The 27110-nt window shown below is 40.9% G+C and overlaps 1 protein-coding gene and 1 non-coding gene across 10 annotated transcripts in view; one reads left to right on the forward strand and one right to left on the reverse strand.

Annotated features, from left to right (window-relative positions):
- The window catches only part of DOCK9 (dedicator of cytokinesis 9), a 293481-nt gene that overhangs the window by 217022 nt on the left and 49349 nt on the right, over positions 1-27110 (reverse strand). For 2 of the 9 annotated variants that reach the window (XM_032151168.2, XM_058438029.1), the window contains exon 1: positions 6110-6777. The exons of 5 other annotated variants lie outside the window; for them this stretch is intronic. In XM_032151168.2, the coding sequence (XP_032007059.1) occupies positions 6110-6271 (162 nt within the window). In that variant the 5' untranslated portion in view covers positions 6272-6777. Of the gene's footprint in view, positions 1-6109; positions 6778-27110 lie in introns of those variants that run through there. 2 more of the 9 variants (XM_032151172.2, XM_058438032.1) reach the window with 1 other exon arrangement.
- Positions 15879-15985, forward strand: LOC116467643 (U6 spliceosomal RNA). The gene has a single exon (XR_004247859.1). It is a non-coding gene; the product is annotated as a U6 spliceosomal RNA (small nuclear RNA).

Consider the following 27110-nt stretch of genomic DNA (forward strand, 5'->3'; position numbering starts at 1 on the left):
CAAAACAGACAACAAAATCCACCGGGCATCGTTAGGAAAAATATTAGAACTAAAATGGAAAACAGCCTATCCAAACCATGGTGCTGTGACCAGACTTGGAGCCAAGGAGTATTCTGGCACTAGAAGGCAGCCAAGCAGGCTCCGGACCTTCATGACACCTCGAGGCAGATAAAACCAATACAAATGTACAAGAAAAAGCCATGAGAACACCTAAGATAATCAAGTTCTGGCCTCCACTTTCCCCACCTGCCTCCAGCTGACAGGTATTATTATTCCATTTTCACATACCTTGTCACTGATTATTCACTTACCTCTCAGCCAGCCCCCGAGATCCCACCTGTCCCCACCCCCAAAAACACACAGACACACAAGCAGGATGGGGGCTCTCAGGGGCCAGAAAGCATATCATCTTCAACTCTGCTGTCTTTGCACAGTGCACACATTCAACAAATGACTGTTAAATAAGTACATGATCAATTAAAGGATTTTTTTCATAGCCGGTAGGTTTTTCTCATTAGAAAAGACTGTTTAGTCCTTCGGGACTGTTTGGGGAAATTAAAGTGGTCTGATAAAAGTTTAAACAGTACTAAAGGCTGAAGACATGTTGAAGACATTTAGGAAATCTTGTAATGATAGAGACATGAAAAACTTTTAAGGTTTTAAGGCCATAAGGTAAAAAAAAGAGAAATATTAATTTACAATGGGTAAAATTACAGCTGCATTATCCCAACATGTCACAAAAGAAACTGAAGACAAGTTTGTTTTCTCCTCTTGTGACAAGCACTTTGCCTATATTACTGCTCTTCATTAAGCAGCTGACAGGGTCCTAGCTGCTGTTAAAGTTCTAACCGAGCAAGTTCTTCCACTTCAGTTATAATTGGCAAAAACAGAACATGTTGAGAATAATCCAACAGCTCTTCAATTCTTCCACAGCTACTTGACGTGGAATATGATATTGGTAGCTAAGAGTAAAACAGGCCAATCCTAGCCAGTAAGGCTAGCCCCATCACAAACTTGCCTAGACAAGGAAAAATGGAATTGACAATGTGTTTTGTTTCAGCCCAAGCTTCCTTCCGAACCTCCACTGGAGATTCTAGGCTGAGCTATCCCTTCCTTTCCTCAGACAGTACCTGTGTGTCCCATGTGTCAGCGTCTCCATCATTTTTGTACACTCAGCACAAATAAGCAATCGAGACTGCTTCCTAAACGAGTTGAACTAACACAGTCAATTAATCAGAAAAGGGGAAATACTTTAGGAAAAATCTACACTCAGGAATAAAATCTTCCCAAATCAGTCTTGTCCCTCAACTGTGGTAGAATGACTAGTCAAAATGTAGGTGTCTATACTTGAAATTCAGCCTGTCCACAACTGCCAGATAAGTACATCTCCTAATGTAGCGCCCACCATGCGGCTGATTCACTGTTTAAATATAAATTCCAGTAGGAGCCTGAACAGCCCCAGCCTTACAAAGCTAAATCCTGCACTCAAGACATCTGTTTGTTACTTCAGAGCCATCCTTAGTGATGGTAAAAAGGCTTTTTCTTCACTATATGCTTCTCTGTTACCCTTTTTACCTTTTTGAGTCAGGGTCTCACTCAGTCGCCCAGGCTGGAGTACAATGGCGCAATCTCGGCTTACTGCAACCTCCACCTCCCAGGTTCAAGCGACACTCCTGCCTCAGACTCCTGAGTAGCTGGGAATACAGGCAGTGCCACCATGCCCGGCTAATTTTTGTATTTTTAGTAGAGACAAGGTTTCACCATGTTGGCCAAGCTGGTCTTGAACTCCTGACCTCAAGTGATCCACCCACTTCAGCCTCCCAAGGTGCTGGGACTACAGGTGTGTGCCACCATGCCCGGCCTTACCTTTTAATTTATATTGTAACTTATTCCAAAATGATTTAAAGTTATTTACATATATACATAATAAAATTTAAAAGTATTTTAATAAGTGGATGAGAAAAAGCAGAATGATAAAATGGCAGGTAATATAAAAAGCAAAGTTGAAGGGCAATATAAAAGTCATTTTGGAAAAGCCTAGAACCTGCTAGAATTTAGTCATATGTTTGGAAATAAGCTTTAACAGTTAACTGATGACTTGGCTGGGATCAGTTACATGAACCATACTGTATATAAAATGAAAACAAAGTAGTTCCTCATGAAAAGCACAACCATTCATATTACGAAGAGAAGAAATTTACTCCAGGGCTGCTCATAAAAGGAACACCAAAAAACAGAAATGACAATGATTGTAACAGCTAACAATCAACACTTATGTGCAAGACAATGACCTAGGAACTTTAGACATACTCACTCATTTAACAGCCCTTTGAGGCAAATACCATTATTATCTACAAATAGCAGATAAGGAAACTGAGGAACAAAGTGTTAAGTAAATTGCCCAAAGTCACACAAGTATTAAGTTGTGAATTTAAGAGGATTCAAACCCCAAAGGCTGGCTCCAGTATCAGCATTCTGTTTTTGTTTGTTTGTTTGAGTCAGGGTCTCCTTCTGTCAACAGGGCTTGAGTGCAGTGGTGCAATCACAGCTCACTGTGGCCTCAACCTCCACGACTCAAGTGATCCTCCAGCCTCAGCATCCCAAGTAGCTGGGGCTACTTGGCATGCACCACTACGCCCAGCTAATCTTTGTATTTTTTGTACAGACGGGGTTTCACCATGTTGCTCAGGCTGGTCTCGAACTCCTGGGCCCAGGCTGTCCACCCGGCTTAGCCTCCCAAAGTGCTGGGACTACAGGTGTGAGCCACAGCACCCAGCCCAGAATCAGCACTCTTAACCACCATACTACAGTGCCTCTTGCCATTCCAATAGCAAGTAAGCAATGCCCTCAATAACATCCTTATAGTAGATTCCACTTTCTTAAGTATGTTTCTTATGACGTGCTTCAGTATAGGCCAAGAAAAAAACACAAAGCTTAGATCAGAAACAGAAATTCCACTGAGGACAAACAAGGCAGACCAGGCATGCGGTTCTCTGACAGATGGATAGATATTTGGGACATTTAGGGTCTTCAGAAGAATGGGTGGCCTCGAGCCCTTTAGGCCATCCTTCATGAATGTTACATTCCCTCCACAAAGGCTTGGTGCACACTGAGTAGCTGAAGTGGGGGTTATGCTTTCTGAGGGTAGGTGAAATACAGCTCTTACCTGATGACAGTTAAGGCAGAATCACAGGCTGGAGTCACCACCTGAGCTGGAGGTAGGACAGACATCCTACCCAAGCTGAGAACCCTGGTGCAAACCCACATATGAAGATAAAGTCAGCCTGTCTTTGCATGGGGGTGACCCAAGGAAGTACCAATGGGCAGGGCTCCTTTAAGAAATGCGTCATCAATAGAGGTAGTCTGGACAACATCCAATTGTCAGTCATTACCACTGCAAGCCCAGGGAACATTCAGCCATGAACCACACAACTTCTTGGTGTGGTGCCATGACAGAAGGGTTAGAAGCACACCTCTAGGGAGTGGAATGGTCAGCAGGCTCGGAGAGATCATTAACAGAGAGCCAGTTACTGTTTGGGGGAAACTAAAAATTTTAAAAAACACATATTTTGGCTTTAGAATAAGTGATTTTAACTAATCTTCTCAGTAGTTTCTCCAAGTTCAAGTTCAGGACCGTAAAACCATTTCATCAGTATTCCCTCATTGATTGAGCATTTCCTATAGAGCCAGGCACTGTTCTAGCTATTAGGAGCAGAGCAGTGAACAAAGCGCACAAAAATCCCAGGCATCATGAATCTGATTCTTTTTTTTTAAGCAATAGGATCTTGCTTTGTTTCCCAGGCTGGAGTGCAGTGGTGCACTCACAGCTCACTGTAAACTTGAACTCCTAGGCTCAAGTGACCCTCCCACTTCAGCCTCCTGAGTAGCTGGGACTACAGGTGTGTGTCAACATATGTCTGGCTAATTATTTTTGTTGTTGTTGTTGGTAGAAACAAGGTCTTGCTATGTTGTCCAGGCTGGTCTTGAACTCATGGCCTCAAGCAATCCTCCTGCCTTGGCCTCCCAAAGCACTGGTATTACAGGCATGAGCCACCACACACCTGGCCATGAATCTTGTTCTTGTTGTACTATAAGTGTACTCCTAGTAACACATACTACTAATTACTATTACTATGCTTATGCTGTTATTCTGGACAAAGAGTACGTCAGGTGAAGAAGAAACTACACAGGATCTGGGGAAAGGTGTGCCAGGGGCATTTTAGGGTTAAGCAGGGGGTCACAGGAACCTCACTGAGAACGGGGTCTGAGCAAAGGCCAGGCAATGAATGGTGCAATCCCTGGTGGAGATGCCCTGGGAAGTAGAAACAGCAAGGCAGCCTGGGTGCCCAGAATGAGGTGAGGAATGAGCAGGAGAGAAATAGACACACAGGTGAAGAGAAGGAGGAAGTGCTAGGCAGTGCTGGAGGTGGGGCTGGAGGCCACTGTAAAGAGTCTGCATTTGACCCTGAGCTGCAGAAAGTCCAGAGCAGAGGAGTGACATGGTCTGACTCATTTTCAGAGGGCCACTGTGCTGCGTGTAGAAGAGGCTGCAGAGGGCAAGGACACCAACAGAGAGACAAGTGTGGAGTGAGAGGGTGCATCTTTCCATCCAGCAGCACCTCTGCCACATGCACAGACGGCCTGCTGGTGCAGGCAAGAGTGGAGGGCAAAGAGCAGCTGACAGGATGCATGACAGCAGTGTTCTAGAATCCCAGACCCAGAGCTCTGACAGAGCCCCTGGCAGGTTACTCTTCCCCCAGGCAATAAAAGAGAAAAGAAAAACAAGCAGAATCTCTTAAAGTCAGGTTAACCAAAGACAAGTCAGTCTGGCCTGAGGGAGCAGAAGCTTGCCGCATGGGAGGGGCATTGCCATTACTGGCCCAAGCAGGTCCCGGGCTGTCTGGTTATGGATACACTAATGGAGCAGAGCGCTATAAGGAGCTAGTCCTTCTAATATCCAATACCAGTTATTCGCAAAAGCATATTCCAAAATACCTCAGAGCTTAAAATATTTAACAGTTAATATAGCACCACTTAAATTCCAACTATACATAATACTGACTTGCAAAATGCATCTGATGCCTTGAGTGATTCTCTCCTTTCTTCCTCCCACATATTGCGAGTGCTAACATAAGACCTTCCATAAAATGCATCCTCTCTCTGGGTTCCCGCAGGCTGGGACCACCCAATCTGATCTCAAGGGCGTATGGCATGCCAATACCCCCTTCTCAGTATCAGATGGTAGCCTCACCAGCTGGGAAAGGTCTCAGCATTTCTGCATGCTTCACTGTACCAAGCAGCTGCTGGCAAGATACACACAGAAACTCTGAGATATATTTGTCCCCACTCATTTTGACAAAAGCTGTGATAAGAACAGAAGGAAAAATGGCAAGGCATCCTGAGGGAGGAGGAGACCCATATGTGGCTCCTCACAAACCTGGTGCTGGTGGGAAGGCCACAAGAGGCACACCCATCTGTGACTTGACACCTCTTCATGCCTGATAAAGGGACAGAACACAGAAGTGTCATGTCAAACTGCACTTTCTCTCACTCTCAAGACCCTTCACCCCAAAACGTGTTAAGTAGCTGGATTTTTTTAAAAAATAAAACTATAAATATTTATCTCATACCCATCATAGTTTTCTTTCATGCTCCCTTTAAATTTCTCCCCCCGCATCAAGGTCTGGCCATAAGCCATTAGTAAGAAAAACCTGGCCAACTAGAAGACTGGGATGTAAAGGGGCTAAATAATTCACTATCACTGAGAGAGGGTTCACATATATAATACCCTAAATATACACTTTACCACATATTATTTCTAGGACTATACCAAGAACATGTAAGCTGATAAAGCTACATTAGAAAACTATTCTTTAATAAAATATCTTATTCCTTTCTCTGTAGGTATTTAGCTTTGATGAATACATGGCATTCTCACACATACACTCACTCACTTCATAATTTAAACTTAAGGCCACTAATTACCCATTTACACACACAGACTACATACATATAAGTACACTGAAATAAATATATTTGCTTTACAAGTAAAGACTAGTTTATTCTAACACCATTAAACTACTTGTTAATTAAGCAAGATAGCATTTACCAGCCAGGAGGAGATCAATAGTTCTGAATCTTCTTTTGTCCAATTGTATGCTGTATATTCAAGGGCATTATTCTCTCCTTGCTGTTTGCACATATAAGCACAGTTTCTTTCAAAAACGGTGCGGATGCCTTTAAACAGAATCACACTAGTAGTGCAACCCATCCCCAAGGTGTGGATGTTCAGTTTTTTAGCAATCTCTACTCCATTTCCACATCCTCTTCCTTGGCTCTTCCGAAACAGGCTCCCACTGTACCATCTTCATGACAAGCAGTCACCGGTACCGGAACAGAAGGGAAGCTCTGAGCTGCTGTACTAGAATCCGCTCCTGCTCAACAGCCTGCCAAAAAATCCAGACTCCGAGTGTAAAACAGGAGGGGTGGTGCAAACACAAGATGACACACCTCGGATGCACCAAACCTTTAAAGTATCGTTTTTCTAGCTGATTGCTTCACTCTTAATACCAAAGAACAAATAAGCAGGAGATTTACACGTGGCTACTGGAAAACTGCCGGCTCCTGTGATTTGCTTGGGATTGTTCTGAATCTCAGAACCTGCCCAAAATGAAAAAGACAGTGCCAGACAGCCACACTGCTGCAGATGCTGCTGGGAGGCACAAAGAATGTTCATCTGCTGCAAGAAATCGCTCTCCCAGAATGCTTAGCCTAGCATCTATATTAGCAAACATCTCTTTCCTTGACCTAAATATGCTATTTAATCCTGCATCAGCGGGAAACAGAAGCAAAGGAAAAAAAAGTCCAAAAAACGAGTGAAATCTCTAAGATGACTGCTGCTATGGAAACACATGAAAGCCCACTTCAAACAACCTTTTCCACATATGGGTAACAGCTTGCTGACAGCAAACCACAAGGGAACACAACATTGCTGTGTCGACCTTGACTTCAGCCCACCTCTACTCTTTGCTAGAGAGGGCTAGCAAGATTGCACTGCTTAAAAGGATTCTCCCATCTCTGGTACTCAAAGATGTAAATGAGAACATGAATAAAGGGCTACCCAGTCTGGCTAGATGCATGCCTTCTGAAGCAGCACTCCAGTATGCAATGGGAAATACATGCTGAGGTCTCACAGTCAACATGATTATGTTTGGTGTGTAAGTAATCCAACTCCTTCTACTGTAGACTGGACTCAGTGACACTACACTACCTCATGTGAATCTCTGGGAATGGCTAACAGGGAAGCTTGTCAATGATATGATACCAAGTTGACTCTTGCCATTTTCCTTCCTCAACAATGAAAGGCTAACTATATAAAAAGACCATGCTGCACATACAGGAAAACCTTTCCCAGCCACAATATGTAACTAGGAAAAAAGTGATCAATCTTTTAAAATCCGCTCTGATATTATTCCTTATTTCACAGGGCAACAGATAATTTCATTTCTCTCTATAGATGTGAAAGTTAGAGTGAATTAACTGACTGAGTACCTGGGGGCTGTGTAAACCCATGCATGTAGTAAAATCATACCTGTAGGGAATACCATCCAGGTACATGATCCCACAATGTCTGTCTTCTATGAGTAGTTTAGCCATTGGGCCCCACAGAAAAGCAAAAATCTAGGCTTATTCTCTCTCCTGTATTTTTATGCAAAGTGTGTCTGATAGCTGAACAAGATCAAAGATGGGGAGATGTTGGCCACATGCAAAAAAAAGAGGATGACCCTTTGGGGTCTAGAGCATTCCACTTCCAAAGGGTGATTCTGTGAAAAGAGAGCTATAGGGTTCAAGATTACACCCAAGTTGTGACATTAGGAGAGCCTTCGTGCGAAATCACAATGCTGACAGATAAACAACTAGAAACTCACCTACCCAGAAACTGAATATTGGAGACTATAAAACACTAAACACATAAGTTAAATGTCAGTTTTGAGAATTCAGAAAATCTACCAATTAATCTGACTCCTATACAGCAAGAGAAATAGCTTTAAAAGCAATAGTTCATTCAATAGAAATAACGAGAGTACCTGGAAATGTAAAATTAATTTGTTATTGTTATGACATATTTTAGACATCCTGCCTGCCGAAGCCAGGGAATATTATTTGAGATACAAAAGATTATGTTTGAACTTTACCAAGAATTAGAAATAACCAAGCAAATTGGAAGCTGCTGGTATATGCTGTTTGATCTACCTTTAGAACCCTTCATGTTTAAAACAAAAGTCTAAATCAGGGGTGTCCAATCTTTTGACTTCCCTGGACCACACTGGAAGAAGAATAATTGTCTTGGGCCACACATAAAATATACTAACATTAATGATAGCTGATGAGCTTTAAAAAAATCACAAAAAATCTCATAATGTTTTAAGAAAGTTTACGAATTTGTGTTGGGCCACATTCAAAGCCACCCTGGGCCACATGTGGCCTGAGGGCCGTGGGTAGGACAAGCTTGGTCTAAATGGTCTCACCACAAAAAAATAAAGAAAAAAGGCAACTAAGTGAGGTGATAGGTGTGTTAGCTAACTCAATTGTGGTAATCATTTCACAATATATATCAAATCATCATATTGTATACCTTAAATTTATACAATTTTGCCAATCATACCTCAATAAAGCTAAAAAAGATAAATAAAAGTAAAAGCTAAATTTAAAAAAAAACAATAAGAGAGAATGAAACAATTTCCTAACTCATTCAAAGGAAAAAGCAATGTTTTCTGGAGATAAATTAATAAAATGTTACGGTTTGAATGTGTCCCCCAAAGTTCTTGAGTTAGAAACTTAATCCTCAATGGACAGTGCTGGGAAGTGGGACCTTCCAGTAGTGATTAGGGCAGAGCCTCACTGATTAATGGTGTTCTCAAGAGTGGGTTCCTAATAAAAGCATGAGGTCAGTCCCCTTTCTCTCTCTCACTCTTGCATGTTCTCTTTTCCTTCCACCTTTCACCTTCCACCATAGGATGATGCGGTATGAAGACCCTCACCAGCTGCTGCTGCCATGCTCTTACATCTTCCAGACTCTAGAACAGTGGGACGAATAAATTTCTGTTCATTATAAATTACCCTGTTTGTGGTATTCTGTTATAGCAGCAGAAATGGACCAAGACATATATGCATTGAAGCAACTTGTGCCAAATTTTAAGTATTAGTCATTTTCCAACCAACAAAACTAGTGGGCTCTTGAAAAGCAACAGAAAATATTTAGAGTGAAGTATTCAGAAACAGGTCTCATGACAATAGGAGCAAGACAAAATGAGTAATTCAAAAGGTATGTTTGGTTTCACTGACTTTTCTGTATCAGAATGAACTTGAGTTGTTCTAAACTGAAAATTACCATGAATTTCATCAGAGGACATGAATAGACGGATGGTATCTATTGGCAACCAGTGCAGCCACCTAAAAGAGTATATATTTCAATTTGGAGATCACATTTACTCTCCCATCTTTAAATGTCACTTCTAATTTATACAGCTCCTAAGGCTAAATGTCTGCCTTTGAATCCCTTTTGAGATGCAGGCCCATGTCTTCCTCTCCTGCTAATAATGACACCTGACTCTCCTACCATCTCACCTTCAGATGTTCCAAATGAATCATCCTTTAACATGACAAACTTGTATGGCACATCCACACAATGGAGTATCATTCAATCACAGGGAGGAACAAAGTACTGACGCGTGCCATTACACGAACAGCCCAAAAACCATTAAGTGAAGGAAAGAAGTCAGGCACCAAAGACCCCATATTATATTACTGAACGGAAATGTCCAGAACAGACACATCCAGAGAGATAGAAAGCAGATTAGTGATTATGGAGGGCTAGGGAGACCAGGAAATATGGGGTCATTGCTAGTGGGTATGAGGTTTCTTTTTGGGGTAATGAAAATGTTCAGAAATTAGACAGTGTTTCTAATAAATATTCTCAAATGTATATATAATCTATACACACATATAGCCTGTGACTACTGAATTAAACACATTTATGGCATGTGAACGTAATTTTTAAAAAGTGACTACACTTGTGATGCTTTGAAGCCTCATTCCTCCTTCATCCCTTTCTGTCCACATCTGGGCAGGCAGAGAGGAAAGTCCAAGTGGCTCCCTCTTATGACACCAGCAGTAAATTCAAACCCTTCAATGGGAACCCTCACTCCACACCATCCCCCCATAATCATCACAAAAAAAATGCCAAGCCAGTCTCTTTTCCCTGCTCTCTCAAGCCATTTTAGGACCTCTTGGGAGCTGTCCTATTCTCCCCAAAAAGCCTAATTATATTTCACATCCTCTTGGGGTAGGTGTGATGTCAGCTGACTCAGTATCTAAAAGCAAATGTGGCCACGTGGAGGAGATCCATCCCATTTCTGTGGAGTGGCCCCGACAGTGAATTCTATCTCAAAGCTGCTATTAAGAATGGGGGTGGGGAGGCCAGGCACAGTGGCTCACACCTGTAATCCCGGCACTTTGGGAGGCCAAGGTGGGCAGATCACCTGAGGTCAGGAGTTCGAGACCAGCCTGGGCTACATGATGAAACCCCAACCCTACTAAAAATACAAAAAACTGGCCAGGCATGGTGGTGTGCACCTGTAGTCCCAGCTACTGGGGAGGCTGACGCAGGAGAATCACTTGAACCTGGGAGGTGGCGGTTGCAGTGAGCTAAGATGGCACCACTGCACTTCAGCCTGGGTGATAGAGTGAGACTCCGTCTCAAAAAATAAAAAAAATTTAAGAATGAGGGTGGGGAGAATGGCACCTACTCTGCCCACCCCATAGGTTGTCAAGTTCAAATAAGGTAACAGGAGAGAACTCAACAAGAAATTGCTAGAAATATGTAAGTACCTATTGTCTTATACTTCACAAAGGATTTACTGTGTAACCTAAAACAGCACCTTGCTTGATAAATTCAACAATTTCTGAACATTGTTTTGGTCCCACTTCTCAGGAATATACTAAACCACATTAACATGGGAGGTGGCTGGGGCTACCTCAGGGTGTGCATTTTAGACCTGGGAAAGGGTCTAAATCCCCCAGAAAGCCTGCATAGAAAATAAATTCAGGTTAAGACCTGCCAGCCCACTTGGTGGTCATAACAAACCTCAGCCATGCAGTCTGAGACCATAGCTAACAGGTCCCAAGCTTTGAGCTCCTGCAAAGCTTAAGCATCTGGAGCTGCTGTTCCCACCTACAGCTCTCTCTTTGCCGACTTTCTGTTTTAAATGTATTCCAACAGACAAATTAGTTTGATTGGTATATGTATTTAATACTCTCCTAGAAACATGTGAATAAAGAGGAATCTAGAGTGACACCTAAAAAATCTAGAACTATAAAATGGAATTAATACTGTATTTCAAACAGATATAAGTCTTCTACTTACATATCAGACATGGGGTCTATCTTAGGAGGCCAGGAAGGGAGAGGAATTCTCTCCATTCTGCAGTGGCTGAAAGGAAGATCTCACATAATGATAATACCTCATACATGATACAGCACACTTCACCAAATCTAAGTAAAACGTGGACGGATAGAATTCAGCCTAACATGTCATTCATTCTATTTAAATGCCATTATGATAGCCAGTCCATTTGAAAAGTTTACTTCCATATCTGACAGTCCATATTTCATAAATCAAGGCAGTGAATTCTGCTGAGCAAAGAAACCTTATGTAAGTTGGTCTCTCAATGCCTCGTTCCTTTTATAACCAATCAATATAATCAAATGTAATTAGAGTATCTGGCACAGAGCCTAGTATATACCACATGCTCAATAAATGCCAGTCTCTCTTCTTCTTTTGTCCCAAATTAAATGGTTTTCTTCCCTGATAATGAGACTAAAAGTAGGGTAATTCTTCTAAAAATACAAGCATCTCATACAAAATTCAAATACATGAAAATTTCAGATCAAGCAAATTCAAACAACAAATTTTATTTTTGTTGAAAAAATGATTTAAAGAGGGAAGGCCGGGCTCGGTGGTTCACGCCTGTAATCCCAGCACTTTGGAAGCCAAGGCAGATGGATCACGAGGTCAGGAGATCAAGACCATCCTGGCTAACACGGTGAAACCCTGTCTGTACTAAAAATACAAAAAATTAGCCGGGCGTGGTGGCAGGCGCCTGTAGTCCCAGCTACTCGGGAGGCTGAGACAGGAGAATGGTGTGAACCCGGAAGGCAGAGCTTGCAGTGAGCTGAGATCGCGCCACTGTACTCCAGCCTGGGTGACAGAGTGAGACTCTGTCTCACAAAAAAAAGAAAAAAAAGAAAAGAAAAAAAAAGAGGGAAATGGGGATGTTGAAACATGAAAAAAGAGTTAAGACAGCTTGTAATGTAAGGAGTGGAGCTTTCAGCAATGACCATTAGAGACAGGTTTTTCTCCAAACACCGCATGTTCTCATACATAAGTGGGAGTTGAACACCAGGGCCTGTCAAGGGGTGGGGGGCAAGGAGAGGGAGAGCATTAGGACAAATACCTAATGCATGCGGGGCTTAAAACCTAGATGACGGGTCGATATGTGCAGCAAACCACCATGGCACACGTATATCTATGTAACAAACCTACACGTTCTGCACATGTATCCCAGAACTTAAAATTTAAAAAAGACTTTAAATAATGGAAATTAAGAAAGTATTATTAAATAAGGACCTTTTACAGTGTGAACTCTTACCATTGTGCATTTCAGTAACATAATCTTCAAAATTTCGACTTATTGCATATTTAAATTTATCCATCATCTATTATCCCCATCTCAATACACAAGAGAGTTAGAACACTTTGAGATGTCTAGTGCCAGTTACCTTGAAGTGAACAAAGGTGACGGGCAGGGCCAGAGGGCATAGTGTGGACAGGAGTTGTTGGACCCCTGAGAGCGCTGAAGGCTTTACTCCTTCTGCCTGGACCACTGTGAAGTAAAATATTTTTGCTAAAAATATATCCTTAAAGTTATGATCACATAAAATATTGGAGTCAGGTCTGTTGCTAATAGTGTTATTTAAATGTTCTCAAAAGTAGAGAATGCAAAAGAACACAGGTTTCTCCAGGTTGGTGCTAGAATATCAGGGTGGCAAACAGTCCCTGTGGGCAGCTCTAACAACTGGCAAGCTCAATGAGTGACCAAGTGAAAAGAAGTGGAAACAACCAGACCTAGCTCCAGGGAGCAAGCGTCCGGGGGGTGGGGGGACAGGGGGATCTTTCAGAGACCACAGTCACTCAAAAGAAATGAGAGAATCTTCCTTTTTCTGGTAGGAGACCAAGTTAAATAGCTTTTAAAATAACACAGGTCAGCCAGAAATGCTGGCACCTATAATTCCAGCACTTTTGGAGTCTGAGGCAGGAGGATCTCTTGAGCCCAGGAGTTCAAGACCAGCCTGAGCAACATAGCAAGACCCCAGTCTATAAAAAAAAAAAATTAAAAATTGGCTGGAGGTGATGTCACAAGCCTGTAGGCCTGGCTACTTAGGAGGCTGAGGCGAGAAAAATCACTTAAGCCCAGGAATTGAAGGCTGCATTGAGCTATGACTGTGGCACTGCACTCTAGCCTGAGAGACAGAGAGAGACCCTGTCTCTAAAAATCAATCCATCAGGTCTTCAAAAGGGAGAAACATTTAAGAAAAATAGCTTATTTGCTGGTAGGAATGTAAAATAGTGCAGCTGTTATGGAAAGCAGTGTGGCAATTCCTCAAAAAATAAAACATAATTACCATATGATCCAGCAATTTCACCTCTGGGAATAGACACAAAAGAAATGAAAGCAAGACTTGAAGAGAGACGTGCACACCCACGTTCCCAGCAGCATTATTCACAACAGCCAAGGGGCGAAAGCAACTGAAGCGTCCATCAGTGGATGAACAGATAAGCAAAATGTGGTATCTACACACACAATGGAATACTATTCAGCCTTAAAATGCAAGAAATTTTACATATGCTACAACATGGATGAAATCTGTGGACTCTGTGGTAAGTAAAATAAACCAGATACAAAACGACAAATACTGCACGATTCCATTTGAAGTATTTAGAATAGTCAAATTCATAGAAACAGAAAGTAGCATGGTAGTTGCCAGGAGCTGGGAGAAGGGAAATAAGGGGTTAGCATTTAATGGGGTCAGATTTACAGTTTCGGAAGATGAAAAAGTTCTGGAGATGAATGGTGATGATGGCTGCACAGCAATATGAATGTACCGAGTATCACTGATGTGTACACTTAAAAATAGTTAAGGTGATAAATCTTATGTTACAGATATCTTACCATATTTTTTAAAAATAGAAAACCAACTTGTTGGGCATTGTTTTCCTATCACTTCTAGAAATAGGTGAGGTGTAAGACCAGAAAAACGAGGAGGGTAACTGTTCTTTTCTCCTCCTCTCTCCCTTGGCCTGTCAGCCCCTCACAAAGGGAAGATAAGCTACAGGAACTATCCCCGTTGTTAAGCGATGAATGACTGCATTGCACTTCCTAGAAAAACCCTTCCAACTATATAGCATCACAGAAAAAAAGATGGCTGAGATTTAAATTTCTGATTCATAGACAACTTCCACTACTTTCATTGAGAGCCATGAAATGAATGAACAAATACAATGTACACAGGTCCAACTGACCCCTCAGCTCAGGAACCTGCCAGAAGTGGCAACTTAAATTACTGTTACAGGAGGTCATGGAGCAAAACCATGGTTTCTGAGGGAGCTCAGTTCTTTAAAGAAAAACCAATAAATCCATAAATGCTGATGCGATATCAAATATAAAAAGCTGTCAAAGAGTACATCTATTGGCAAAGCCGTTGAGCATCAGTGAACACATCTGCAAGGGCTGATGGCGCCAAGGATCACATGAGCGCAGGAAGCACCCATGGCCCCACTGTAAATTAGACACTGGATGAAGAACTAGGAAGCAGGACAAACTCAATGGCATAATGAAGTCAGAACTCAAGGACCTCTTCTTGGCCTCCACCAGCCGTTCCCAAGGAAATTCTATTTTAGGCAGACACCCAAAAAGATCACTTAATGGCAGGGTATACTGACTTTAAACAATAAAACAGATATAAAGTATAACTTGCATACAAATGCACCCTTGAAACTGTTCATGTTCTTCATATACGGAGTTACGGCTGTTGAAAAGTTGTTCCAACATGTGAAGAGACTAAAATTCAGATTCTACATACATCAGTTACTTTTATCTTACATTTTAGCAGCTGACTGTTTTAAGTCTTTTACTGTCATTGTGGCAGAATAGAAATGCTGTCTCAACATGAAGAAATATTCCTTGAGGGCAAAGAGGAAAACATAAAACATACATAAGATTTGAATTTGACTTTTTAAAAACCATTGCAATTTAGTGAGATTTTCAATTAGATTAATCAAAAGTAATAATGATAATAATGTGGTTACCTCTCTAAAATATAGGAGGGAAAGTGCAATTTTTCAAAATAGTCCTAAGTTTTTTTTAAAAGCAGTGTAAAAAGACACAAAATAAAATATGTATTCTCTTGTCCTGGCTTATAGTCAGGTTAAATGGAATTAGACATTCCATATTTCCCTGTTTATAGAAGCTCATAAAACTTTACATTCTTTAGCTGTCTCCTTACAAGGTTTTAATTTTTCACAAAGACACAAAATTCTGAACCTTCACAAGACTCTCTTTTATATACGGCCAGTTGGGTTATGACTTAACTGTAACTATGTTTTAAAAGAGTGTTACTTCAATCAAACATTCCTTGATATTTATGTGAATTTAGGTCAAAGAAGTGAGGAAATGTAGGAGAAACTATCCTCCACATAAGAACTGGACAGATTACAATTATTGCTATCCCTCCCCGTCAATTAAAAACAAATAGGTGCTTGCTTCGACACCACATATACTACTAAAAAATTGGAATGATACAGAGAAGACTGGCACAGTCCCTGCACAAGGATGACACACAAATTCATGAAGCATTCCATATTAAAAAGAAAACAAAAACAAAAACAAAACAAAACAGATAGGACAAAAAAAAGATGACAATAAGCAAGTGAAGAATCATTGGGGAAATGCAAGTCAAAACTACAATGAGCTTTCACTTCACACTCACTAGATGGCTAAAATCAAAAAGACAAGTATTGGTGTAGCAATTGGATTGGTATATCAATTCGATCGGCTTTGCTAATAAAAATAACAGGTATCGATGAGGATGTGTTGAAAGTAGAACCCTGGCACACTGCTGCTGGGAATGCAAAACAGGGTAGCCACTATGGAAAATAGTCTGGCTGTTCTTCAAATGGTTAAACCCAGGTTACCATATGATCCAGCAATTCCACTCCTAGATGCCCAAGGTTGAAAATATATGTTCCCACAAAAACTTATACATGAATGCTCTTAGCAGCACTGTTCATAATAAACAAAAATTGGAAACAACACAAATGTCCATCAATTGATAAATGGATAAACAACTACAGAATACAATGAAATATTATATACCAATTTTTAAAAAATGAAGTATGATCCATGCCACAGCATGCGTGACTCTTAAAAACATGCTAAGTGAAAGAAGCCAGGCATAAGGATCACATAGTGCATGAATCCACTGCTATGAAATGTTCAGAACAGGCAAATCTCTAGAGGCAGAAAGCAGATTAACAGTTCCCTAGGGCTAGGGGGTTGGGTGGAGCAGAGTTCCAGGGTGATGGCTAAGGGGTCCAGTGTTCTCTTGGGAAGTAATAAAGATGTTCTAAAATTGACTATGGTGATGGATGCACAACTCTGAATATACTGAAAACCACTGAACATTTTAAATGGATGAATCATATGATGTATGAATCATATCCTGATAAAGGTGTTTCTTTAAAAACAAGACAGCACATATTAGAGGGTACATCAATCCAAAGTTGAATTTCTCTTGAAAGTACCCTTATTTCAATACAGTTATCTCTCCAAAACATATCACTACCCTAACACAGCAAATGCCCAAAAGCACTCCCAGCACTGCATATGCAGAAGAGAGGACAGCTAAGAATGTAAGATGATTTCTTCATCAAGAGCCGGTTAAAGCTATTCTGCTTTAAAATTAAAGAGCACTTAAAGGAAACCTTTTGTCTGGTCAATAACTTTGGTTCATTTATTATGTTAGGCAAGGTCTGGACCTGAGGGCCAAGCCATCTATCCCAATTCATTCAAAGAAATTTATTTCGCAGATGTTTTCCCACAAAATTTTCATCTCTGCTTTAACCACAAAGTTCTCAAGATCCAAGAAAAAAATACCAATTGGAGAAAAAAATCAGAGGAGGGATGGAAAAAGGTTAACAGGGGATATGAAATTTTATTCATATTTAAAAATCGGCTCTATTTAGGCCAGTCTAGTCACCTCAACAATGCAGGAGATTTAAATTTTAAATGTAAAACCTAAAGATAAACATTACATAAAGAGCACAGTGCAGAGTACCTCTAACAGAGTACTCTAGCAGAGTACCTCTAACAGAGTACTCTAGCAGAGTACCTTTAACAGTGTGTTACACGGGAATGAATTCCTGCTATATTCCAAATACTGAGCACAGAACTGAGTCACATGGTCTCATTTAATCTTGTTGTTGTTGTTGTTGTTGTTGTTGTCGTTGTTGAGACAGAGTATCACTCTGTCGCCCAGGCTGGAGTGTAGTGCCGTGATCTCGGCTCACTACAACCTCTGCCTTCCGGGTTCAAGTGATTCTCCTGCCTCAGCCTCCCAAGTAGCTGGAACTACAGGCGCCCGCCACCACACCCAGCTAATTTTTGTATTTTTTAGTAGAGACAGATTTCACCATATTGGCCAGGCTGGTGTCGAACTCCTAACCTCGTGATCCACCCCCCTCAGCCTCCCAAAGTGCTGGGATTACAGGCATGAGCCACCACACCCGGCCTCATTTAATCTTCTAAACAACCCTAAAAGTTGAGTTTTACATGTGATCCCACTCATAATGGCCATCTTTGGACCTTGTTCCAAGGAAACAAGATTTTAGCAGAAGCCCATCCTCATGCTCAGGCCCACTGAAGGGCTGCAGCCAATGCGAACACCACGTGGAGTGCTACTGAAAAATCAACGCATTAAACCACCAGAGGCTGGCGATAAGGTAACCGCAACGTCAAATGTCTCTTTAGACCTCTAGCTTTCAAAGTATTGTCACCATGAATCATATTGAGAAATTCATTGTAAGTCATGATACGGTAAATGTGTGTAAAAATATTTCCAAAAATACAGTTGCAGAGACCTCTCTGGTCTATTAGAGTTCACTGGAAGGAAGAGAGGGAGGGAGGAAAGTGGTATAGCTCACGGAACTGTTTTCAGGACCACTCGTGGCTCATGGCCTGCAATTTGAAAAACCACTGAATGTGCCGGTTCTGAGCCATCTCTCAGCACTTGGAATTCACCAGTCTCACTACATATCCCATCATCTATAAGCAGGTGACCCAGCGGAAGAATGGCACAGCCTACTGAAGACAACAGTTGTAAGGCAACATTCTGAAAGATGGAGTTCTGTCTCATACAACACAGTACATGCTTTGACTCACCTGTCTCCCCAAAGTAAGAAGACATTGGTCCAGAAATCAATAGAAGAAGTAGGAGTGGCCCCTCTCACTATTACCCTAATAACCCACTCTAAAAATTTTTGGTTTTCATCCCTGCTAGTACAGAGGTCCTGATTTTAAGAGAGCTATTAAAGGGAGGCAGCAATGTTTCCAGTGAACTGGAAGGTGAGACTGCCACTGAGTCATTCGAGGCTCCTCAAGCCACTTAGCCAAGAGGCCAATGAGGAGGATACACTGCCAGTGGGGGTGAGAGGACCCTGGGATGCTGCCTCCCAAAGAGTCAGGAAGGACCACGGCTTCCTTCATCAGGGCAGCTCTTAGTACTTCTATCTCCAACAGTAAAAGTTAATGGAAAACCACAGCAATCCAAAAAAAGGCAGGACCACTGAGAATTCAGACCTTCCGGTACAGAAACCTAATCAGTTGAAGTCCTGGCTGAGTGCGAAGGAAACAAGGAACAGGTAACAGGAGAAGAAAGATACAAATCTCAACTACTGCCAAGTGGCAGATATGCATATTTCCTTCTTGCTTTTGGAGAGGGAGGGAGGGAAGGAGGGAGAGAACGAGAACCAATTTCTTCTCCTTCTTCTTGCATTATTTATAAAAACATTGTTGAAACTTACCTCTACAATTTAACTCTGGATAACACAACATTCAAGCAGAACTTTAATTAAATTTAAGGAGGAATTAACAAAGCCCAGCAACAGGTAATGTGACTACCTCCCAGAGATGGATACACTAATGAGACTTTGTGATACCGCATTTTAGGGAGCTGGTGAGAACATCTTCATTTGTGTGAGAATGTTTATATTCTGTTAGACGAAAAGAAAGTAGTTTTTGTTGGTTGGAAGTTAAAATATGCTTAGGAGGATAGGTCTAGATGCTGAATATTCAAAGGGGTGGGCTGGCCAATTACACAGGTATTCTCTCCCAGCTCCAACCATACCCTTCCAAACTCAGCTTTGTAACTCTGAAACCATTATTTCTGTTTTACCAGTTGGCTCCCTGTTAGGCTCTGTCACCAGGGGACACTAGAGGGAGACTAGCTCCTTCCCCTCTGCTTCCTGCTGGCTTTAGCTCTCCGTGTCATCCCCAACAACTCTTCTTCACCAGGGCAGCAGCAGTTCCTTCTAGTGCAGCAGCTGAATCTGGCCTGCAGTTTTTCAGCACTTACAGAACCAGCCTTGTTACACTCCCCTCAGAAACAGCTGCACCACCACCCACACCTCAGAGGTCTGGGTTTCAGCTCTGTGGGGCCTCTCCTCTAAGCTTCTAAAGATTTAATAAAGATTTCAGCCTATTTGCCCCCAGCCCTACAGTTGATGGCTGCTTCCTACAGCCACTACCTCTGTGATATCTTAGTGTTTGCTTTTTATCTTTTCAGTTACCTACTTACTAACAATTTTATACCTAATAACAATTCTTTATATTTAATTATCTCTGTTAAAATAAGTGGAATAACTTTTGTTTCCATGCTGGACCCTGACTTTGTATTGCATTAGGTTATAAACAATTTTTAAAAACTAGGATCATCAAAGAAGATATGAAAATGGCCATGAGCACATAAAAAGATGTTCAACATCATTAGTCTTTAGGAAAATGCAAATTAAAACTACAATGACATCCTGCTACATATCTATTAGGATGGCTAAAATTTAAAAAGACTGACATAGTGAGTGTTGGCAAGGATGTAGAGTAGGTGAAACCCTCATATATTGCTGACAAAGCCACTTTGGGAAACAGCTACCACCTGACCTAGCAATTCCACTCCTAGGTATCCACCCAAGAAAAATGAAAACACATGTCCACACACAGATTTGTATACAAATGTTCACAGCAGCATTATTCATGACAGCCCAAAACTGAAAACAAAGCAAACGTCTATCAACTGGTAAATGGATAAACAAAATGTGGTTTATCCAGACAACAGAATGGAATACACTATTTGGCAATAAAAAGTAATGAAGTACTGATACATGCTACAAGCACAGATAAATCTCAAAAGGGACCAGATGCAAAGGCTACATATTGAGTGATTCCATTTATATAAAATGTTCAGAAAAGGCAAATCTGTAGACAGATTAGTGGTTGCCTGGAGTTGGGGGTACAGAGAAACTGCTAATGGGCATGAGACTCCTTTCAGGAGTAACTGAAATGTTCTGAAATTAGATAATGGTGAGGATTGCACAAATGTGCAAATTTACTAAAACTCGTATTATACATTTAAAATTCAGAGTGCTGTAAAATAAAAGACTAGGAAAAATATTTCAAGAAAATCTAGTGTCACAGGCATATGAAATAAATCATAAGAAACCACAATGCACTGATATACAAAAATGGAACATTTGTTTCTGTACATATATATAATTGCATGTAATAAATACAGCAAGCCTAAGAACCAAACCATGTTAGCAAATGATTAAAGAACAGGTTTCAAATGCTTAAGGATAGGTTTGGTAAGAGACATTAAAGAAATGCCCAGCTTAAAGGAAAGATGGTTTCACTGCTTCAAAACAGAACAGATGGGATAGTACCAGCATTCAAATCTAGCTAACATCATTAAAGAGAAAGATAACATTTTTAAGTTGAGAAAATTCTCTCTTGTGAAGAAACAGGCTTTTTTTTCTTTAGGAATGCCTCTTAATAGTGACATTGCCAAGGAAGACAGACTAATGATGCCTCATTGTAAAACCACAAAGCCTAATTGACCATTGGCATCAAATACAACCAAATACATCGTGTACATCACTGAAATCGTGGTTGACTTTGAAAACAAATGTGATTTTGAACTCAACTCAGGTATCATTACAACGTACAAGTAAGGGAACTCTAAAGACAGAACCACTCCCCACACTAACCTTACCATTCAAAAACATGCAAATTCTTTCTTTTTAATGACTGACTCAGATTTTGAATTCATTTGTTGATTGCTGGATGATGATAAATGTTCATGCTTGCTACAGAGTTTAACAGGAAAAGAACTAATCTTTAGCCCAAAGTCCAATGCATTCATATTTTAAGAAGATTTTTCTCCAAAAACTCATGTGAATTATCTCAAAAAAAAATTAACATAGACTTTATAATAAATATCTGATTTTCCATAATTGATGTTTTTTAAAAAAATAAGTATCCTTATCACTTTTTAAAATTAATTTCTGGTGCTTTTATAGCATAAAATTATTTTCTGCAATAGCATCACAATTTGTAACATTGTGCCAAGGAAATGCCTATGAATTTAAAAGAGATCACTTCAAATGTTATCCAGGAACCAATTAAGCCATGAGACTTGGGTCACCTGAACACTCTTCCATTACAGATGAAGGCTCAGAGAAATAGGCTAACTTGACCAAAGTCACCCAGCTGGTATCTGAAATATGAGCCAGGGCTCTCTGGCTCCAAAGTCCTTGCTCCTTCCAGCATGCCACATTAAATCCTGTTAACAATAATGAGGATAATATAAGGAGGAATTAAAAATCATCAAGTATTTATACACGTAAGATTCTGAGGAACATGAACTTACAGCTCTTTACGTAGTTACACTGGTTCCTTAATATAGATGTGGTCCTCTATTTGAGAAACCTAAAGCTAAGCTAGGTCTTTTTCATCAACTGAAAGGGGCAGTATAAAACCACAGAGCCAAAGAGTATCGATGAAAATGTTCAGTAAGGGGTCAGGTGTCACTATTATCCCAGGCCCCCTAGCAAAACTTGTAAAACAGCAAAGGTGGTTCACGCATAGCCAATGTAAAGCTTTTGTTTTCAGACTTGCTTCATTTTCCACCTTCTTCCATGGAAGATGAGGAATTATTCCTAATGTTCCTGATGAGAACCAGAGTAAATTCAAGGGCTGATGTCACAGAAGCCTGCTTAGGGCATTCCAAAACACACCTCTAAAGAGAGGGAGAGATTTGATTCCTCCAACTTCCACAAATGAACACACACAAGGACACTTCTGGGAAGATATGCTTCTTGATTTCGTAATAGCCAGTATCTGGGTTAAATCTACTATGTAACCAAAGAAACATCCTGATGATTCAAATTTCCTGGGAAGAACTAATGATAACCCACCAGAGTCACCAATGTGGGTCACCGGAAGTCACCAGGAGATCAAGGTACATTTTAATGCTAAGTGGCTTCAGTCCAAGGAGTGCCAATGAGATTATACACTGTTAAAACTAATTCCAGGTTGGGTGCGGTGGCTCACGCCTGTAATCCTAGCACTTGGGAGGCCTAGGCGGGCCGATGGTCTGAGCTCAGGAGTTCCAAACCAGCCTGGGCAACATGGTGAAACCCTGTCTCTACTAAAAATACAAAAAAAAAATTAGCCAGAAGTGGCGGCGTGCGCCTATAGTCCCAGCAAATTGGGAGGCAGAGGCAGGAGAATTGCTTGAACCCAGGAGGTGGAGGTTGCAGTGAGCTGAGATCGTGCCACTGCACTCCACACTCCAGCCTGGGCAACAGAGCGAGACTCCATCTCAAAAAAAAAAAAAAAAAACCTGATTCCAAAATTCATTCAAATATACGCACCCCCAAAACCCCTCTTTGGGAAAGATAAGGGTGAGGCTAGGTCCTCTTCCTCAACTGAAAGGGGAAGTACTATAAATTTATTGATTTATATGACATAAATTAAAACAGAGTTGGTGTTTTGTAGCTTTCCACTGGAAATACCAAATCTGTATAGTTTAAAAGGAATACTTGAAGAGTCTGTTTCCAAATATCACAAACTCTTGTATTTGGCAAACAACAAGAATGTCAACCTATGAGAAAGTCTTTAATTTAGCAGATGTGTATTTAATTAAAAATTAACAGAAATCAGGAGTAGTGAGGTTACACATTCCCATAGTTCAAAGCTACCTAAAAATGGAAGTTTTAATTTCACTTCGTTAAGCACTTAGGAGCAGATTCCAGTAGTCTAAGTAAGACATCACTGGCTTTTAGGAACAAACGTGTCAACAACTGTTAAAGAATAGTTCCTTGTTATGACACCTTAAAATTCTAGGACATATGATGTTTTAAGACATCTGAGTACAGGTAACAGATTTAAATATACATAGCCACCTTCCTATCCATCAGGTGAGAACTAAAAAGTAAAAAACATTTTGATAACATGTTTAATTTCTTATATAGCATATCATTCAGGCAGGACCAGTAGTGGAGAAGGCAAAAAACAAATATTCCACCTTAGTTCTAAAACAGAAAATCTGAATATGAAAGACAGATAAGATTAAAAGACATGGGCTGCTCTGGAAGGATCAACCAGGACCAATAAGTAAAAACTCTAATAACCAGTGTTGCCCTAAAATAGGATAAACCATTTGTGAGGGAATGAAACTACTGCCCCAAGGAGGGGTTCACACATGAGCGGGAATGCCCGTGGGTGATGGAAGTATCACAAAGGCAAATGAACTAATGCCGTCAACAAACCCTTCAGTCTTCAGTGGGATGGATTTTCCATGTTGCAGACACTGTCCACGAGTGCAGTTTCAAGTCAGGCAAAATGGAAGCTCGTGCATCTCTGATCGCGCAGGTGGTGTGAAGGGATGGCACAGAGGCCCAATATACCTAACCTATAGAAGGTACATCTCACATCTCACCTATTGCAACAGTGATACAAGTGAGGACACTAAGGCTTAAAGACGGTTAAAGACCAAAGTCACAGAGAACTAAAGTGTCTGAACTAGGACTTCTACTCTCACATCCCCAGACTTCAGATTAGAATTCTTTCTACTCTACCATGATGGTTTTCTGTCAGGTCCCAGAAGAACCTCAAATGCTCCCTACACATAGATGTGCTGAGTAAATAAAAGTTTTATATTTAGAGAGGAAAAAATAGAGATCAAAATGCCTGGCCAACTTCAGGGGGTCTGTGACATAGCTCTGATATGAAAACCATGTCTTTTCTTCCAACTTCTAATCATGAAATATATTCAAACCAGCTGCTCCATCTAGTGGATTAACGGAAGATCCTCAGGATGAGAGAAAAGCACATTTTTAATACTGTTCAGCTCACACAACCCTAAAGCATTCATTTGCTATCCCATACCTCATATCCAAAATAGCAACACTAGAAATGAGATTATGAAGATTACAAGCTTTCAGGAGTCAAGGATGAATTCATTCCAACTGGTTAAAACTATATTCCAAATTTGCTTCCTCCCTCACTTCCCCAGTTCCCCCAGCATAAGTACAGAGTCGGCAAGACAGGTCACATCACAAGTAATTGAGGTAAAAGCTCTCCAGTAGCACACCCAGGAGGTGTAACTCCAACCTGACGCTGAAGCTCCCAGAGATTCCACAGCCCCTTGATATACTGTGTTTACTAATCATCTTAAGCCTAAGACCTTCTTTCCAAAGAGAACAATATGTGGTGGAAAAACCCAGGCTCAAAAGTCAGCCAAAATTCCTGGTTCTGTCAGTTTCTGACTGTTGTAACCTTGAGTCGGTCATTAAACTTCTGCCTTAGCTCCTCATCTGCAAAACATGGATAATGGCATATCCCTCAGGAGTGCCGTGAGGATGGAGAGGTGACAAAAAGAACGCACCTAGCACACTTCCTGAAACACTGCAGCACTCAAAGAACAGCAGAGACAGATAGGTGGACCTGAGTAGGCTCCAATTTAAGGGCCCTTTATCTCTTTTCCTTAATCTTCAAATTTCTATTTTAAAAAGGTAGCAAAAATGGTGAGCAGAGTTGCTAGAAGACATAGAGATGCGTAATAATAAGGAACAGTGAAGGAACTGTTATTCGGTGTGGCCAGAACACAGGCAGTAAAGGTGGATGCCAGGAGTTGAGGTGAAACAGATAGGCAGTTCCTTGTAAGCCATATGGATGCATTTGGATGTCATCCAGCAATCAATGTGGAACCACCGGATTATCTTCCCATTACCCCAATCTGTCATATTCTAACACTGCTCCAAAACTTTCACAGTCACCTATTTCCTAAAGAATGAAGTGGAACAGTCTTAACGAGGTGAGTTTCTGAATCTATGTTTCTGTCTCCTGTCTCAGCTTCCCATTTGGTATGTCGACTTTCATGCGCAGGTTTGCTCAAGACACGTGCTTTAAGATGCAGAAGAAAGGTCAAATTCAATAACATTAATTATGAAACTTAAGTTGTGTCATAACTCTCAATCTCTCAAATTTGAATGAGCAGATTTAATATTAGTAAACATTCTGAACTCCAATCAAATGTAATGCAACACAAAACATGAATGAACACTATCAGAGACTGATGAATACCTCCCTCACCCCAACATCTATCCTTCCCTTTTGATATAGCAATAGCAGTGCTGGTGGGCCTCTGGCTACCCAGCCAAAGACTACATTTCTCAGTCTCTCTTGCACTAAAGTGTGCCTACTGGACTGGGTTCCAGCTAATGGGATGGTTAAAGTTAAAGCTAATGGGACGTGTTAAGTGATGTGTGCAATTTTAAAGTCATACACTTAAATGAGAAGGAGTACACCATTCCCATACCATCTCCCTTTTCTGCTACAAGGAAGTACTATGTGGAAAATGGCAGAGCAACAAGATAGAAGGAGCCTGGGGCCCCAAAATGGTAGAGTCATCAATCAACCCTAAACTGTTTACACTTGGACTAAGAGTAAACCTAACTTCCATCGTTTATAAGGCATTGTTTTTTGATCTTTGTTAAAGTATATCCTAACTGTGATGGTTTCTTTTATGTGTCAACTTGGCTAGGCCACAGATTTGGTCAAATACATGTGGATACTTCTGTGAAGGTAATTTTTAAATGAGATTAACATTAAATCAATAGACTGAGTAAAACAGATTGCCCTCCATAATCTGGGAGGGCCTCATCCAAGAAGTTGAAGACCTTAAGAAAAGGACCGACCTTTCCTGTGGAAGAAGAAATTCGGACAACAGACTCACTTTGAACTCCAATTGCAACATCAGCTCTTTTCTGGGTCTCCAGCCTGTCAGCCTTCCAAGCCTGCCTGCCTGCCTGCCTAGCCTAGCCTCGCAATTTTGGACTTTTAAGCCTCCATGATTGTTTAAGCCAATTCCTTAAAATAGAAAGAAACATATGGATACATGGATATATAATATATACACACATAAACATCTTATTGATTCTGTTTCACTAAAGAGCCCTATTATACTGTTACAAACGGAATATTTGTGCTCCCTAACCCACCAAATTCTTATGTTGAAACCCTAATCCCAATGTGATGGTATTTGGAGGTGGGGACTTTGGGAGGCAATTTGGTCATGAAGGTGAAGCCCTCATGAATGGGTAGGTTTAGTGCCCGTATAAAGAAGAGGCCAGAGAGCTTGCTAGCTCTCTGTCTGCTATGTGAGAATACAATATAAGTCATCCTTCTGCAACACAGAAGAGGGTCCTCATCAGAACCCAACCATGCTGGCACCATGATCTCGAACTTCCAGCCTCCAGAACTGTGAGAAATAAATCAGTGTAGTTAGTAAGCCACCTGGTTGTTGGTTTTTTGTTTTGTTTTGTTTTTGAGACAGAGTCTTGCTCTGTCACCAGGCTGGAGTCCAGTGGCGCAATCTCG

The sequence above is a fragment of the Hylobates moloch genome, unplaced genomic scaffold, assembly GCF_009828535.3.
Source record: "Hylobates moloch isolate HMO894 unplaced genomic scaffold, HMol_V3 SCAFFOLD_4, whole genome shotgun sequence".
In the NCBI taxonomy this organism is placed as follows: domain Eukaryota; kingdom Metazoa; phylum Chordata; class Mammalia; order Primates; family Hylobatidae; genus Hylobates; species Hylobates moloch.